General features: G+C 51.2%; 2 protein-coding genes across 2 annotated transcripts in view; one reads left to right on the forward strand and one right to left on the reverse strand.

Moving 5' to 3' along the window:
• Positions 1-1936, forward strand: part of MYO1G (myosin IG) — a 78015-nt gene extending 76079 nt beyond the window's left edge. Inside the window, exon 22 of the mRNA XM_054991284.1 lies at positions 1398-1936. Coding sequence (XP_054847259.1) covers positions 1398-1554 — 157 coding nt within the window. The 3' untranslated portion in view covers positions 1555-1936. The remainder of the gene's footprint in view (positions 1-1397) is intronic.
• Positions 1937-17344: 15408 nt separating this feature from the next.
• LOC129337528 (cyclin-dependent kinase 5 activator 2-like) lies at positions 17345-18208 on the reverse strand. Its single transcript, XM_054991297.1, has one exon. The coding sequence runs from the start codon at positions 18206-18208 to the stop codon at positions 17345-17347; it is 864 nt and encodes a 287-aa protein (XP_054847272.1).
• Between the last annotated feature and the right edge of the window lie 392 nt (positions 18209-18600).

Consider the following 18600-nt stretch of genomic DNA (forward strand, 5'->3'; position numbering starts at 1 on the left):
GCAGCAAGCAAAGAGCCAGGCCTGCACCCACAGGACTGACGCAGCCCGCTGAGCCAGAAGAGTCTGATGGGGAACAAGCCAATTAGCGCCCCACAGGGTGGAGGTGGGACGCTCCGAACTCTCAGCTCCTCTGCAGGTTTCCTAGATCAGCTGCTCTCTGGCACCAAAAATAGCTTCCCAGAGCCCAGGCCACTCTTGACACAGATTTAGAGCAAGGCAGACGTGGCAAATAACACTCGGCTACTAATGGCGGTCTACTGTGTGTGTGTGTTTTTTAATTTAAGTTGTTATGTTATCAGCACAGTGCTAGGTGCTGTATGCAGGGCCGGCTTAAAACGTCTTGGTTAGGTACAAGGGAAAATCCGAACAACAAATGTCCCCCTTTTTTGTGGCTGAGGAAAGTAATAATGGGCGTCTGGCTCACAAAACCTACAACCACAATATTTGGGTTTGTCTTTAAGGGGCTGTGAGACTCTCTGTCATTTTGCCTGTGAAAACCTGAACCTTCTTCCCTCTTTGCAGACAGGGAGAGAGCAGCAACACGTCTGTAGCAGGACTCAAATACAGACCCACCAGCTCCGAGTCCTGCTTCCTACCCTCTGGGCATGACTGGCTCTCAGGTCCAGTCCTGGGGTCCAGTCCAGCTACAGGGGAGGAGTTTGTCTGATGTTTTAAAGGGCTGCTCTCATTTACGTCTCCCATCATCTTTCATTGTTTGCAGCTTTATTGGGAAGATTGTTTTGATCTATGACAAAACTAAGCTACTGTGATCCGTAAAGATTAAAATGATTGATGAACCAGTGTAGTGTAGTTGTTGGTGTCAGACTAGGATTTGGGTTCGAATCCTGGCTCTGCCATGGAGGCTCACTGGGTGACCTTGGGCCCGTCACACACTGTTAGCCTATCGTACCTCACAGAGTTGTTGAGAAGATAAAATAGAGGAGATGGGAATGTCAGTCACTTTGGGTCCCCATAGGATTGCCATGCTCCAGGTAGGGCCTGGAGATCTTCTGGAATTACAATGGATCTCCAGGTGATGAAGATCTATTCCCCTGGAAGAAACAGCTGCCTTGAAGAGTGGAATCTATGGGATTATACCCAGCAGAGGTCCCTCTGCTCCCCTAGGCTTCACCCACAAATCTCCAGGAATTTCCCAGCCTGGATTTGGCAACCCTAAGTGGGGGTATAAATTAAGTAAGTAAATAAATAATTTTTTAAAATCTGGCTCTGCATAGAGATTTCTCTGTCCATCTTGGCCCTTCTTCTTTCTCTCTACAAACGCCTCCTTTGTGCTTCCCATCTCCTTGCTGCCTGGTTGGGCCGTACCCTCCAGCTGCCTGCAGAGAAGACTTCCATTAACCGCGCCCCCCTCTCCCTCTGCATCTTTCTCTCTCCAGGTCAAAGCAGGAGCTCCGGGTGCAAGTGTCAGACTGTATCCAGGTCAGCCTGAAAGGAAGGAAGAGACTGGTGACCGTAGAGATGCTCAGCGAGGAAACCCAGCCCAACTTTGCCAAGAGCCGGGATGGTTTTGTGCTTTACTCACCGAGGAGATGAACAGAGGATTTTTGGGGGAGGGGGACACACTGGCTAGGAGGTGTGAAGGATCCCAGAATGGGGAGAGGCCCAATACCTCGCGGACTCCCAACTCTTGGCATTCCATTGCTCTGGGGGAGTTGGGAATCTGTCTTCATTTGTAGCCCAGCCAAAACAGGGGAAAATCTACACCCAGACGTCAAAGAACCTTCACCTGGCTCCCCCCGCCCCATTCTAGTGTTATATAGGATGAGGAAAACTACTCTGGGGAGAGGCAGCGACACGCTGAGACCTCTTTAAGGTGTGTATATATAGGTACATTTGGTATCACCCCAGTTAAACCAGATACTCTTTGGAAGTCTTGGGCATCCTTTGCAGGGTCCCTTTTGCTTGGAAAAGGAGAGCTTTGGTGCCTTTGTAATAAACTCTTTGTTTACAGATGTACAGGCTGAGCAGGCATGATTGGGTGCGGCAGGAAGTGCAAGAGAAGGCACACCGGCAGGAAGTGCTCATGCAAAAGCCACACGAGTCCCCTCCCCTCCCCCGCTCCTCGTCCAAATGACATCATGACAGTAGAGAGTAGGAGTGAAAGCTAAGAGGTTAGCTGTTATGGGATGGGAATGCTCTGCTGTGAACCAGGCTAAGACCCTTTGTGCCCACTGGGGAAGGGAGTTTGAACCGTTGACCTGCTGATTTGCAGTGCCCTCTTTGGTAGGCAAGGCCTCCCCCCCCCACCAGTGCATCCTCTTCCCAGGAGTTGTTGAGCTCTAGATCTACATCAATAAAATCCTCGGCACCCAGTTGCTGCTCTGGCAGTCTGTGGGAACCTGGAGGCAGCTGCTCTTTCTTGCTCCTGCTCCTGCCCTGTACCTTGTGCACCCAGGGAGCGCTCCTTGGCACCCCACATCCCATCTTATTATTTTGCTCTCTCCTGCTGACATTCAGCCGCAGATGGACGGTTGCACCATTGGTGGGGGGATGTGTGCTGGGACAGGTGGAGAAATTTCACTGACCCTGAAAGGGCAGGCAAAAGAGCTGTGCGAAGGGCATCCTTCGATTTCAATACACAGGGCTGGAGCCGTCCTTTTGTGAGGAGGGTTGCCAACTGGCCTGGAGAAAAATGTCTTATGCCTTTAATAGAGGTTTAATATGGGGGATGGGCAGCTGAAGCTCCTTGCGGCCTGGAGGTCAATAATATAACCTGGTAAATAGCATCCCGTTAAGCCTCTAGTAAAGTGACAGGACACTTTTTCTCCAGGCCAGTTGGCAACCATATTTGAAGGTCAGCTGGTATTCTGGCCCAGAGGGGCCCAAGATCAAATCCCCCCCCCTGCCATGAAGCATCCAGGGTAACCTGGGGCCAGGCACTCCCTCTCAACCGAACAGCCCATCAAGAGAGATCCACAAGCAGGACTCCACCTTGCCCAATCCAGAGTTCGGAGGCTGCTGTCCCCTTCCGCTCCAACCCACCTGCACACCAGCACTTGCACTGTGGATGGAGGGGGGGCGGTGTTGGTGAGAGACACGGTTGGCTCCACCCAGTGTCTGAGAGCCAAGCTACAAGTAATGCCTGACACAGGTTAGACACTTGTCAGCTTCCCTCAAGTTTTGATGGGAAATGTAGGCATCCTGGTCTTGCAGTTGTAATGGAGAGCCAAGCTGTAAAACCAGGACGCCTACATTGCCCATCAAAACTTGAGGGAAGCTGACAAGTGTCCAACCTGTGTAAGGCATCACTTGTAGCTTGGCTCTCAGAATCCGACACCGGGGTAAGCCAGCCCTAGCCAAAAAGCTTACTCAGGTCTTAAATATTTGCCTTTCCTGTGATTAGTCCTGCAGGTGGTAATTTGTTCCTTGGTGCAATTGACCCTCTAAAGCCCTAATCACAGATTAACTAACGTCTTTTCTTCTGAATAATTGGTGGAGCGAGACAAGAAAGCCAGCTGGAGTCACCGAGTGATGGGCAGGCATGTGTGAATCAGCTCCAAGCTCCTTCCGAAGTCCGCAAGCAGCCTGACTTCCCACCGTCCCACTCCCTCCACGTTGTGTGTGAGCGGAACAGTTGAGAGTGCTGCTCCCTCCACTCCCCAGTCAGTGCTCATCACCACGTTCATATCTAGGTGTGATTCATCAGAATCAGGCCGCAGCATCCCCCTGACGCCACACCAGGCTCTGGGGAGGCGGTGGAATCAGCTCTTCCTCCTCTGCCTGCCTCCCCACATCGCCCAACAAGCAGCAGCAGTTGGATGGTGAACCCCCACCCCGTGGCCATGTTGGAGCCCCTGGTCACCTGCACCCCACTTTTCCGAGTGGTGAGAAGTCCTGGGGTGTCCGACTCACCTGAGCTGGTTCCCTTTGGAGGAGAGAGCACGGGAGACGTTGCACTTCAGTCACATTAGTAAATACACAAGAACACAAGAGGAGGTGCAGAAGCAACCAGGGCAACAGATCCCCGTATCAGATTCCCAGAGAAAGGAAGGAAGAGATCCTGCACCACGCAGGTGCTTCAGCCCAGACCAGGAGTGTTTGCCTGCTCCTCTCTGCCAGGGAATTGTGCTTTCTTTTCATATGGAGACGCGCGGCTTTTTTTCAGCAGGAAGGCAGTGGAATGGAATTCCAGCACCTCTTGAAAATGGTCACACGGCCAGTGGCCCCGCGCCCTGATCTCCAGGCAGAGGGGAGTTTAGATCGCCCTCTGCACACGGCGTGGAGGGCAATCTAAACTCCCCTCTGTCTGGAGATCGGGGTGGGGGGCCGCCAGCCATGTGACCCTTTTCGCTGAGGGCGATTTAAATTTTTAAAAACTCCTCCCCTTGTTCCAGCTGACCCAAAGTGACATCATTGTGTGGTCCAAGAAGTGTGCATGCACTTTGCACGTGCGCATGTGGTACCAGGACCACTTCCAACCAGGAGTTGCCCCCTGTGCTGGCAACCCACTGAGTTCCACTGCCTATTTTCCTAGAAAAAAAGCCCTGTGGAGATATATGCAGTTTTGCCCCCCTCCCTTCAGCCAGATGGGGGCTTCTTCTCTTCTAAGCCCTGATGGGTGCTTGAATAAAGCCCTTTCCTAACACTTAAGGCCCACTGAGAAGATGGAAAGAAGTGTTGCTGTTCCTTTGCTCTGGCTTCTTCCAGGCTTGCTATGTTAGGCCAATCCTGGAGTCACAGCCAAGCTGGCCACCAGATTTTGGTTCCTGTTTTGTCCCAGATGGGCACATCAGAAACGAATGAGATGACAAGAAAAGGCATTGTAGATTGTTTATGGGACTGAAGTGGGGAGAGGTGGCTAGAGGATAGGATGCCTCTGTTACTGCTGAAAAACCAAGGTGATCAGTGAACTTAACATGTTACACATGAAATCCCGTTTTGGAAATGTCTAAATTTTGTCTCTGCGCGAAACCTCTTACATGAGGACACTCAAGTGAAAGGAGATGCAATGTTAGCTGGGAAGTGTAGTTTAGAGAGACAGTTTCACCTCTCTAGAGCTGGCAGAGATCACTCCTCAGAGGGTTTATTTTATCTTTGCTTCCCTGAGGGGGAGGTGAAATTGACAGAGCCTTCTGGGAGGTGAAGATGAAATAAAGCCTTTGGCTCCGTCTTCCTAGCTAACATTCTATCTCCCTTCACTTGAGCATCCTCGTGTAAGAGGTCCCGTGTAGAGAGACTCATTGAAACTGGTGAAAATCTGGGATGGGAGGGAAAATTCTCCACTTCTCTTGGGCTAATCCCCCCTGGGTAATTTGCTCTTCAATACTGTTGGGAAGATGGGTTTTTTCCCCTGCAGCCTCATAGCATTATGGTACATTTGTGCACCTCCAAGAGTTTCCGCAGCTTTTCTCTGATCTTTCCCAAACCTGCCAGACTTTTAGAAGCCTGGTCTAACCTGCCGCTCTGCTGCCTGCTCACTTCCTCACTGGCCACTCTGCGATCATCACTTCCCCTCCCTCACCTGTGCCGTGTCCATTCAAGCTTTGGGTCAGCAGCTAGAGTGGTCAGGAGCCCTTCTGAGAAGCCAGAAGGAAGGGACACCCCCCCCTCCCCCTCATCAGTTCTTGGTACAGCTCCTTCCACCTTCTTTTCTCATTCCATCTTTCCTGGATTCTCTTCCTCCCTCTCCTCCTGCCTGAAAATCCTAGCGCTCTCACTGAGAAAATGACGATTAGACATTCACACTGCAGGCTTCCATAACCCACCTTTGCCTTCAGGACATACCAGGGAGGGAGATGGTGTGTAAGTAATTCTCCAACCTCCGCTCAGTTTTGCTGTTCGAAACCAGACCCCGTGTGTTGTTCACAATGTAAAGAAGAAAAGACATGTTCTTGAAAACCATTCTTTTCCCAATTAAAGTGAAAATATCTAAACGAGGCGTCTTGTTTCAAATGGGAAAACTGAGTGGAGGTTGAAGGGTTAAACCCCCTCTGGCTTGCATGTACGTCCTGGAAGCCCTTCAGAAATTGCTGTACTCTTTACCCAAATCTGCACGGCCCCTCCGCCCATCTTACCAAAGACGGATTCTTCGGGAAATTACTAGACAACAAGGAAGCATAAGACTGCAGGCTCGAATACTGACTCTTTTGAGATTCCCAGAGAGGAGGCGACAGGTCTTAGATCTGGATAGAAGATGTACGGGCTCTCTTCACTGGAGCCTCTGCGTGTACTTCCTCTCGTTTAGAGAGAGGTGAGCCAACCTGGGCCATCAAATGCCCACTGCTATTAGAAACCTTCCGGACAGGTAGAGCTTCTGCGCTTTCTACAATGCCGGATTTGTAATGTGTCAGCATCTGTGGGCTGAAACTGATGCAAAGAATCATGTTGTAACTTTGCCACAGTCCCTGCCCTCCTGCATGTAGCGAAGAAGGCTTTTAAGCAGTGAAAAATTCACAGCAGTATTGCTGGTCCCGTTCCGCCCCCCTCCCCACCACGCGTCACCACAATCTAAAATTCCTCCCATTGAGCTATTCGAGGCAAAGTGAATCACGGGGAAGAGGAAATTACCATTAATTGGTGCAATCAAGAATAAGCCTTAGAAGAACGGGGTGAGCCTAGGTGGCTTTTATGTGGCAAAGACGCACCTGTTGCTGTAGGGACACTTTTCGGAGAATTTTCCCTTCAGCACCGAACCCGGCTTGTCATTTAGACGTGACAGGTGTTGACAAATACGTCAGTCCATGACAGTAAGACGAGACAGACTGCTCATTTTGATTTTGAGTCAACCGAGGACACCTACTCTGCCTACAAATGGCAGCAAGAAACATGGGGGAAGATGCCAGGAACAGCCTCAAAAATCAAACGTGATTGAGGTTGTTGCATCTCGTCCCACTAGAATTTTAAAATAGGAAAAAGTCCAGTAGCACCTTCAAGACTAACCAACTTTATTGTAGCATAAGCTTTCAAGAAGCACAGCTCTTTTCCTCAGGTGCCTCGCCAGATCCTGTGTGTGTTAATTCTTGTGTTTTAAATCTGAATGCTTTTAAACGTGTATGTTGATCTGTTTTCCGTTTGTTAATTATTTGTTATGTCTTTGCAACAAAGTGGCTGAATTGCTCACTGCCCTGACTCCAAAGAGATACGGTGGGACAGAAATGTTTTAAATAAATAAAATCCCATGTAGTGCTCCTGCTCAGACTTAGACTGGGCCCGGTCCCCATACAGATTGATAGCCTGAGGATTACCTCTGCAGGGTTTGGAGCCGGCCTTTGTCCAGTGGATTATTCCCTTGCATGTGTGGGTGGGATCTGGTCATCCGTCTGAAGAGGGTAATCCCTGTTCCTCTCCAGCCCTCCCCTGGAGGATCACGCATGCCTGGGGCCGTTCTGACACTTAAATGATTACCTGGAAAAACCAACTTGTTTGGAGATACATCCATCCAGCGGATGGTTAGAGGAGAAAGGTTAGCAAACGCACATAGAATTTCTGTTGGGAAAGCTAAAATCGAGCATACATTTATCCTCAGGCTGTGTGGAGCATCCAAGTTCCTTTCTCAAGTGTGTAAAAGGGCAGCTAACAACCCGCGTTCTGCGTCGCTCTCTGGCTGCAGGAGCCGCGATCCTCATGCTGAATAAGCTTGCAAAAATAGGCCAGCCAGTTCCAGTAGAAGAACTATACCTGTCCTCAGCTGACCTGGATATCAGGAAAGGGGTGGGGTAGGCTGAGCACACGCGTATACACACACCGTTGAGCCAGTGGAGCAGTCAAAGGAAGCAACGAGCGAACTGTGTCCCTCTGCCATGGCGTGGGCACATCCTCCCACTGTCTCCAAATGGCAACGAACAGTCAAGGATTCTTGACCAGCCACCAAAGGAATCTCTCTTCCAACATTTCATGCAGCCCAGCGCGCTTCCTGCCAGGAAGTAGGCTCAGGGAAGCAAAAACTGTGGAACAGGGTTGCCAATCGTGGGTTGGGAAATTTCTGGAGATCTGGGGAGGGAATTCTGGGAAGGCAAGCGACCTTGGCAGGGTAGAATGTCATGGAGTGCACCTTCCAAACTTCCCATTCCCTCCAGGGGAGCCAATCTCTGTAATCTGGAGGTCAGATGTAATTCCAGGCATTCCCCAGACCCTACCTGGAGATTGAGAGCCCTACTGAGTAAAAACCAAAAACAAACAGGTGGTTCCTTACAAGTCAGAATGACAAGGCCTGTCCCAGATTATGGCCAGAAGGCACTTGGGCAGTTGGACCCGTGGAACTCGCAGCCACCAGAGGTGGTGATAACCTGTGGCTTATGGATTTAAAAATGGGGATGAAGAAATGTGTGAAGAGGTTGTTGGCTATTAGCCATGAGAGATGACTCAGATGTCTGGATTCAGAGGCAGAGTGCCTCAGATTTTCAGGTGCTGGGGGGAGTCTGGTTGAGGCCAGCGGGCCCTGCCTTTTGGGACATACGACTGGCCACTGTTAGAGATGCTGAGCTACACAAACTACTACTCTGATTCAGCAGACCTGGAGCTGCTTAGTTGTAGCAACTCCAGGTCTGACCTGTGGCCAGATGGGACACCTCCTGGGAACCCATAAGTTACTTGGAGGGGCTGTGGCTCTGTGGCACAGCATCTGCCTGGCCTGCATGTCCCAAGTTCAATCTCTGGCCTCTCTAGTTAAAATGATCAGTAGAAAGAGCAAGAGTCCAGTGGCACCTCGAAGACCCACACAATTTGTGGTAGGGTAGGGTAGCTTTCGTGAGCCACAGCTACTGGACTCTTGCTCTTTTCTACTGCCACGGACAGACTGACACAGCTACCCATCATGATCTAAAATGATCAGGTAAGAGGTGATGTGAACAATGTCTACCTGAGACCCTGGCAAGTTGCTGCAAGCCAAAGTGGACAAGTCTGACCCTGATGGCCTGATACAGTATAAGGAAGGTTTGTGTGTATGGACATGCATAAAGACACGACCAGATGCTCCAGAGCAGAACGAAAGTGGGATATACCAGTAATGATGTATACTCACTTGTGTCTCACTCGTGCTATGGAGTGGCTCACCCTACTTGTCCGGACGGGCCTGCTCTGCCCCCCCCCTCATTACAACTGTTCAATCAAAAAGGATTCATCATATCTTTGGTGGGGGAAGGGCTACAATGTTTTTTTTCACTTTCTATTTTATTTTGCATAAAGTGCCACTGTCAGTAAATTCTGGCCCCCACCCCGAGTTAACTTCCCTTCCCCAGCTGTTAAAAAGGGGGGGCTCTCTGCTCCCTGCAATGATACAAGTCAACACAATGTATAAATCAAACATTTAGGCAAGTCTCAGATAGTAAATATTATACAAACAGATTTTAAATACCATCTGGAGGGAACCCCCCCCTTTTTTTTGCATTAAATATCTGTTGAGTTCCTTGCCCAGCTCAAGGCAGGGCTGTGAACGCAGCTGCCTGCCCTCCTTTGCACAGTCTCTTCCCAGCACTGGCCGCTCAAACTTCCTTGAAAGCCGGAAGCTTTGGGGCAACAAGAGGTCTTCCATGTGCTCCCCGCTTTGGACTGTACGGGACATGTTTTCGAACACCGAACCCAACTCACGTCAGGGACAAAGAGGCTGGGAAAGTCCAACTCGAGAAATAAATAGAAAGTCAAACAAGGAAACGTCACCAGGATAAGGAAAGTTCCAGTTTGGGTTACCAACCTCCAGGAGGGGCCTGGAGGGGAGCTCTCTTGGAATCACAACTGATCTCCGAACTACAGATCTCAGTTCTGCTGGAGGAAACGGCAGCTTGCTGAGCTCTTTCTTCTCCACAAACTCCACCCTCTTCACGCACCACAAATCTCCAGGATTTTCCCCAACGGGAGTTGGCAACTCTCGTCCTACTCCAATCCCATTGGGAAACGGATCAGTTCTGATCATACTGACTGTCCCAATCCATGCTGGAGAAAAATATCCTGTGTTTTTTAAACAGTAAATGATGTAGGAGGGTGGCAGGTTTCCTCTCCCTCCCGCAAACCCTCTTTAAAAATTACAAATCAAACATTCCAAAAATGATCCCCGTGAACAGGAGAGAAAGTCAAAAATTAAATAGATTATCTTGACATGCACAGTTTCCACATTCCCCAGAGGAAAGCACGTTCACACAGGAACATCTCTATCAGCTTCCTCCCCCCAGCCCCGCCCCAGGGAAAATGCTGGTTTAGCAGCAATAGGGTTGATACAGCCCAAGAGGGAGGAGTCTCTTCTGCTGCCCCCATGTCGTCTTTAGAGCTTATCTGGTCAGCTTTCTGAGGATCGAGAATGCACCTCCAATGCTCTTTAGCCCATGGCCCAAATATTTGTTTTTATTTTACTTCATTCACATCCCGCCTTTCCCCCCCAACGGGAACCTAAGGCAGCTTACATCAATCTTGTCTCCTCCATTTTTTCCTCACAACAACCCTGTGAGGTAGGTTAGGCTGAGAGTTTTTCTGACTGGCCCAAGGTCACCCAGCGAGCTTCCATGGCAGAGCGGGAAATAGGACGTGGGTCTCTCAGATCCTAGTTTGCCACTCTAGCCACTACACCACACTGCCTCTCAGTGTGCAGAGTTATGCAGAGATGCATCCTCTCAAACAGTATCTCTTGCCTTGTGGATAAAACAAGCACGGGGTAGAGGATCTGGGAAGTCTGGACTTTAATGTCTATGCCAAGAAGACGTGAATTATGCAACTGGCATAAATTATGCAAATTAGGAAATGTACATACATCGGCTGATTGACTGTATAGATTTTGTTATTCCATCCGCTGTCTCTCAGACTTGGGCCGTTTCCACACACGTTGGATAACACACTCTCAATGCGCTTTCGCAATTCTTTGGAAGTGGATTTTTAGTTTCACACACACACACGAAACCCCAGTTCCAAATGATCACTAAAGAGCACTGAAAGTGCATTATCCAACATGTGTGGAAGCAGCCTTGGTCTCCATCATGAGCTCTGTTCCACACAAATAAATTATCTATCTACATATCGGCTTATGTACACTCAAGCCTATTTTCACAGCCATAAGGACTAGAAACTTGCACGTTTTAAAGCTGAGATTCTCAGCATGCTGATTTTGCTGCCCAACACCAACTTCTGTGTTTGGCACAGTCCCAGAATACACACAGCCCTGGCTATGCAGTTCAAACTGGCAACACCCTACAACCGTGGCAAGGGAGCCCCGGACCAAGAGACTGCCTTTCCCAGATGACATCCTGTGCTCCAGTTTTAAGAAAGCCACTTTCTGGAACAGCCTTTAGTTGCAGAGTTTGGATCTTTTATAAAAAGAAGTCACTGGTCTAAACCCGTATTACACAAAAAACGATTATCTCACGTATAAAAATATACATATACATTGATGATACAGCAAGTGTGCCTCGATAAAGTGACTTTCTCTATCCTGCATCTACACGCTTCTAGCTATGGATGCAAGTATATTCTGTGAGTGGCCAGCAGGTAAGCAGAGCTTGGCAGGGGAACACATGATTTGCACACACAAGGTTCCTGGTTCAAACCCTGGCACCAACAGTTAAAGAGGGATGGGAAAGGCCTCGGTCCAAGACCTCGGGGAGTTCCTAGGCTAGGAAGACCAACGAGGATCTGGCCTAGTAAGCAGCAGAACCACATGACTTCCTGAGCATGGCAGGAAAGCTCCAGTGTCACAAGTGAGTTGATGGCAGCCATGCTGGCCTTTGTAAAATCAAGGATCTGTTGCAAAAACCGAGGGGGCCTTTTAGTCTTGTAGCAACGCCAAGCAGACGAGCCCAACAGACCCCCCAATGAAACCGGGATCCAGACAGCCCACAGCCAAGAGCGGCGGAACAATCTCTCATCCTGGGCACGTTCCAGCGAGGAGTTCTAGCCAGTTGCGGCAACGATGGCAATCGCTGCCTGGCCTATTGGCTGCGTGGAACTCTGACCCAGGTATGCCAGACAGGACTGCCTGGAATTCTCCCCAGTTATAACTGATCTCCAGACTCCTGAGATCAGTTCCACTGGAGGAGATAGATCCAGAGGAGTTAGCCGTGTTAGTTTGTAGTTGCAAAATAGTAAAGAGTCCAGTAGCACCTTTAAGACTAACCAGCTTTATTGTAGCAGAAGCTTTCGAGAACCACAGCTCTCTTCGTCAGATGCATCGTCAGCTTTTGAGAACCACAGCTCTCTTCTTCAGATGTATCTGACGAAGAGAGCTATGGTTCTCAAAAGCTGATGATGCATCTGACAAAGAAAGCTGTGGTTCTCAAAAGCCAACGATGCATCTGACAAAGAGAGCTGTGGTTCTCAAAAGATGACGACGCATCTGACAAAGAGAGCTGTGGTTCTCAAAAGCCGACGATGCATCTGATGAAGAGAGCTGTGGTTCTCAAAAGCTTATGCTACAATAAAGTTGGTTAGTCTTAAAGGTGCTACTGGACTATTTTCTAGAGGAAATGGCAGCTTTGGATGATAGACTCTATGGAATCACATCCCAGCTCAACTCCTTCCCCTCCCCAAACTCTGCCCTCCCCAGATTCTACTCCCAAATCTCCAGGAATTTGCATCCTTTCTAGTTGTGAGACAGGATGCTGGAGAAGATGGGACTCCTGGTCTCATCCAGCGAGGTGCTTCTTATGTTCTTATGCCAAATAAAAAACTGAACAGACAAATCTGCTTTTATTTGGATATGTTCAGTCTACTGGGCAGAGGGAGGCTCACCAGCCAGAAGTCTTGAGAACTCTTGGTCTCAGATTATGTTTGCAGTTGTAACTCGTCTCCCATTAGCATCGCTGACTGTTCTTACAGCTATCTAAATGATGATTCCCTTTTTCCATCCCCCCCCGCCCCCGCTCCAATGCATATCAGAGAGAGGTAAGATTGGAGGGGGGGAGGGAAAGGTTGTGCTTAAATTCAGTTGCCCAAATCCTGAAGTCAGTGTGGCTTAATGCAAAAGTAGCCAACGAAGCAGAAAAGACTTGCTTTGGGACCACAAAGATTACACACACACACACAAACCCTTTCAGCCTTTTTAGTTAAGCTGTGCATTTTAGACAAATAGCTTTCCCCCCTCGACTTTGCCTTTAGATTCCCCACCCCACCCCCACCCCCGCCAAAGCTCTGTCTCGATTTCTGTTGCACCCCACAGCAGTTTTAATCTCAGCCCGAAGTGCAGGAGACAGCTGGCACTGCTCTGCTGGCCAAGAGAAGCCAGAAGGGCCGCCTCTTAGCTTTCATACCATCTGTCTTTCCCTTTTTACTCCACCCTGTTCTTGCAAGGAGCTTCGGATGTTATGCATGGTTCTCCCTTCCCCCTTCCATTCTCACAACAACCCTGCAAGGTATGTGAGGCTGAAAGACAGTGACTGGCCCAAGATCACCTAATTACTAGGTTGCTAATGAGGCTGAGCAGAGATTTCCCACGTCCAAATGCAGCACCACTACACCACAGTGACTCTCCAGTCCCCGGAGGCTTTATCCTGCTTACTCAGGGGGAGTCTGAAAAGCAGAGCCCTCGCCCACTCTGCTCCTGGACATAGTTGGGCGACCTGAGTGCATCTGCTAGCTTGCCATGCTAGATTTCTCACCTGCCCTTCCCTAGGCAATCCCTAGTCCCTGCCACAGAGTTTGCTCTGATATATTTGAATAGTTCATTTAAAAGAATACAAAACTAGAAACAAAAGAGTAAAGAGTCCAGGTGCACCTTTCAGACTAACCAACTTTACTGTAGCATAAGCTTTCGAGAACCACAGCTCTCTTTGTCAGATGCACCGTTATTGTAGCATAAGCTTTCGAGAACCACAGCTCTCTTTGTCAGATGCACCGTCATTGTAGCATAAGCTTTCGAAAACCACAGCTCTCTTCGTCAGATGCAACTTTGTTGTAGCATAAGCTTTTGAGAACCACAGCTCTTTGTCAGATGCATCGTCTGACGATGCATCTGATGAAGAGAGCTGTGGTTCTCGAAAGCTTATGCTACAATAAAGTTGATTAGTCTTAAGGGTGCTACTGGACTCTACTGTTTTGCAACTACAGAGTAATACGGCTAACTTCTCAGAAACATGTTTTCTTTTGAGGTTTTCAGGGAGAACAGTGCTGTTTTAGTCTCATACCATGAGAAATCAAGATATTGTTCTTAAATAGGGTAGTCCTTTCATTGGGTGAAAGAGTTAATGAAAAATATTTTTTATCTAGAATTCTCAACTGAATTCCCCCACCCCTTTCTAAGCTGCAGTCTAGAAATGTTGCCAGTTGCCATGGAAATGAGCAAGTCTTAAATTTATTTCAAGGGCTTTTTTAAACCATCCCTAAATAACCTAGGAAGTCTTAGACCAATATGTATTTTACCTGTAAAAGGGGCAAGATCTCTTGCCACGATACTTCCAGCTCTTTTTAAAAGCCCATCTATCAAACACACCTAAAAAGTGTTTTATCTTGCCAGTGTTTGTCCCAAAGAATCCTGGGAACTGTAGGAGTTTGAGGAGGCTGAGAGCTGACGAAGAGAGCCCAGCCCCATCGCAGAACTACTGTGCCCAGGGTGCCTTGGGAAGGAAGCCTTGCTCGGGTGACCCAGTGCAATTATGAAAGGGCCCTTGCAACTTCCATAGTGATGCTGGAGAGAAAACGCTACGTGAGTGCACCTGGTCATGTTGCCACTGCCATGTTGGTGCACAGCATGGCACGGGACTGATCCAACAAGAAGCCATGAAAAAGACCTCAGCTAGGCCACCTAATCCAATCAAAAGATCAGCCAAACAGCCTCTGGGACTGACAGGCAGCCCAAGCAACCAATCACCATTGGGCAGGTAGCCCTTGGGAGCAACCTCTTGGGAAGAGAACTCTCTCCAGATGAGCAAATCAAGACTCACCAGCCGCTCAGGGAAGCCGGAGGTCAGCTTCTGCACCCAGAATCAGGATGCGGAGTCTGCTGCCATGAGCTCAGACCTAAAACAGGCTTAATAGTCATTCCCTCTGCCAAAGGAAACCTGGGGACTGTAGTTCTCCGAGATACACCAGGAATCCCTGAAGAAGAACTCTGTATGTTCTCCAAGCTGTAATTCCCAGGAGGAAGCAATGCCACCTAAACTGGTATAAAACTAACATATTTGTATAGGGCAGAAATGACCCCAAAGCCTAGAATTCTGTATTAAAAATAGCAAATTCTGTGATGAGAAATCCCATGAACTGCAAATGGCAGGAACTGCCTCCTCTCAGCCTCCAAGTTTAGAATGGATGACTGATAAAAAAAAGCCCCTTCACTTCATTTATATGGCACTTTTCTCCCTTACGGGACGCCAAAGCGGCTTGCAACATTCTCACCTTCTTCATTTTATCTTCACAACAACCTTGTGAGGTAGGTTAGGCTGAGAGTATGTGACTGGCCCAAAATCACCCAGTGAGCTTCTATGGCAGAGGAGGGATTCGATCCTGGGTCTCCCAGCCGAACACTCTAATGGCCACGCTGCACCTGCTTATTTTTTTAAGGAGGAAGGAGTCAAGAATGCCATACGAAGGGCAGGGTGGGCACCTAAGGCTTTTGTGCTGCATGCTCCAAGGAATCTGTTTCCCACCAGAACCCGCCTGCATTGTACCCTGAGACACTGGCTGTGCATAACCCAAGAGCTAAGCGCTCAGTTTTGGGTCAGAAGACTGACGGTGGCTTCCAGATTCACCCTCACTTTCCCTCATGCACCTGGGAATGTGAGCTGAAGTCTGGGACAGCAAATTCAGCAAAGATCGCCGAGTCCCAGTTTTGCACCTCCAAGTTTGTGACTGAGAGAGCTCTCTCATGCGCTCATCCCGCCAGCCAGACACTCTCTTCCAGAATTTGATCAGCCACAGCCATCACAATGCTGGTGTGCTCAAGAAGGGTTTGGTCTCAGCAGCTTCACTGAAACAGATCTGGCTCCGGAAAGGTAGAAAGTGGAAATCATTTCCCGTCACCAGGGTGCTGGAGCGTGCAGGAGGTGTTGATATTTGGGTCCTATTCAGGATCAAGGCACAGCAAGCCCCTAACAACTAGTCCATGAAAGCAAAGGATGTCAAGTACCCCAAATGAAAAGGAAGATTGGGGTGTCAGATGAGATCTTCTCCACTGACACCATACATGGATTTAAAGACAGCGAACGGACGTTTTTGGCAAAGTGGAACCCGTTGCTGGATCTGGTTTTTTTAACAATCCATGATTGCTCCCACAAAAGCAGCTCTGGTCTCGCTTCCTTTACCTATTCCCTCCCTCTCCCCCCACAAAACATACTAACCAGCCATGTTTGGGTTGTTTGATTCTCTGCCCATTTAGCCCAGTCTTAGACTTAAACCTGCTGCAGAAATTTCACCCAAGCCACTTCCGGAGCTGCCTTCTTGACGAAACAGCCAAGGGGTTTGGAGAGAAATCAAGAAATTTCAGGAAAGATTAGGGACTTTTATCTATCAGGATAAGACCCAGACAATCCTAAAACGTCCCCAGATCTTCCCTAAAGAAAAATTCAGATTGAAAAAGATCAGCCTGAATTTTAGGGGTGAAGTGTTTTTTCTCATCACCGGGATTTTGAGGGAAACCTGAAGATTTTTTATTTGACTGGTGAAATTTGGCAGGGAACTTAAACACCCCTCTCTCTGCTTGGACCACCAAGCCTTGGAACTCCCCCCCTTTGCAAACTGCTTCTTTCTCGAGGTCACTGCAGATGCAGTCAGAACCTTCCACTGGTGCCCTCAGACCTCCCCCCCCCCCCCACACACACCTTTGCACAAACACATTTTATATATAAATCGCACTAGACGCAGCCTCCGGTGGCACTCCTGCGGCAGTTGCAGAGGGACGGCGATGGCACTGAAGGCGGGGGCTGAGTTCAACACATTTTCGCAGGCTCACACAGCCCCATAACGATGTCTGGAATTAGTGGGTAGGCATTAGAATGGAAAGCAAGCGGCCAATTTCTAGGGTGCAAATTACACCTCCAGGCTGAAATCGGCGGCCCAGGTGGATGTCTTGGTTGGAGAACTCGGGTTTGCTGCTTAGATCCAACCCGATCTTTACAGTTTCCTCTCCCCTCTCTTCCACTTGTATCCCTTTGGCTTGCCAGAAAACTTTTTGGCCGTCCGGAGAAGTGAGAATTAACAAGCAGTAAAAACAGCAGTAAGAAATGGGGAGAGGGGAACCGCGGCTGGCCTGTTCAAAACCGAGGAGGCTGTCCAAATGCCTCGGGGGGTTTCTTCTGCTCCACCAAGAAACCACACGGAGCCGCAGGGCCGGAAGGGAAGGGGTCTATAGGGTCATCTAGTCCAACCCCGCCTGGAAGGAGAGACGCTCGCCCGTGCCAACTCCAGACGCGAGGTCCGGGGCTCCCTGCGGCGAGCCTGGGGCGGAACCTGGCCCGAGCCGCCCGCCCGCCGGCCGGAGTCACCGGTCGAGGGCGCGGGGGAAGTCGCGGCGGGCGGCGGGGCCCTCGCCCTTGAGCTCGGCGAAGACCTGCGTGAAGAAGTGCGGGTCGGCGTTGATGCGCAGCATCTGGGCGCTGAGGGCGGCGATGATGCGCAGGCAGCGCGTCCAGAAGGCGTCCTTGTCGGCCTCCACCAGGAAGGGCTTGAGCGGGTAGGAGATCTCGTTGCCCATGTAGGAGTAGGCCAGGTAGAGGCAGGTGAGCAGCGCGGCCTGCAGCTCGGGCGCCGAGGCCACGGCGTCGCCGTCGATGCTCTCGCGGCACAGCAGGTACACGAAGACCACGTTGGCCGGCGTGACGAAGGCCTGCTCCTGCCAGCCCTGCAGCAGCAGCGCCCGGTCCACGCCGCGCAGCCAGCCGATGGGCTCGCCGGGCGCCAGGCGCTTCAGGCGGTAGCAGCGGCGGCACAGGAAGGCGCCCAGGCACTGCAGCAGCTCGCCCGTCGACGCCTGCACCACCACCCGCCGCGGCGACGGGCCCAGGCCCAGCCCGGGGCCGGCCGGCTGCAGAGCGGCGCGCTCGGGGCCGGCGGCGAGGTGGGCGCACGAGAGCGAGCGCTGCGCGTTCTCGCGGTTGAGCAGGGCCACCGCCGGCGCGCGCGGGGCCCCCTTGGCGCCGGCGCGGCCCCGCTTCTTGGTGGAGGCCACCAGCCGCTTCCAGGTCAGCGCCGGCAGCAGCACCGAGGGCCGCCGCAGGCCCTTCTCCGCCGCCGCCGCCGCCGCCGCCGCCTTGGGCCCCGCGCGGCGGGCCAGTGAGCCGCAGGCGCCCTCGTCGAGCAGGCTGGCCCGCCGGGAGCCCGGCGACAGCGACAGCACCGCGCCCATGCCGCAGGGGGCGCCCGCCGCGCCGCCGCCCGCTCACGGCCCCGGCCCCGGCCCCGGCCCGGCCCGCCGCATGGCCGCCCCGACGGCGCGGGACACCTCCGCCCGCCCGCCCGCCCGCCTCGGGGGGCTCAGCCCGCGGAGCGCCCCGCCTGGGCTGCGCGCCCGGCGCCGCAGTCCTGCCCGGCGATGCTGCAGCGCCCCGGGCGCGCTCGCGCTCCGTCCTCGGCAGAGGCTCCGGCTTGCCTGGGCAGGGACCGCCGCCGCTCTGAGAGCGCCGCCGGGCAGGCAGGCGGGCAGGCAGGCACGCAGGCGAGGGGAGGCGGGGGGCAGCCCCGGCACGGCGGGCGGGCGGGCGGCGGAGGAGGAGGCGCCTGCTTGCTTGCTTGCCTGCC

Source organism: Eublepharis macularius, chromosome 11, assembly GCF_028583425.1.
Source record: "Eublepharis macularius isolate TG4126 chromosome 11, MPM_Emac_v1.0, whole genome shotgun sequence".
Classification (NCBI taxonomy): Eukaryota; Metazoa; Chordata; class Lepidosauria; order Squamata; family Eublepharidae; genus Eublepharis; species Eublepharis macularius.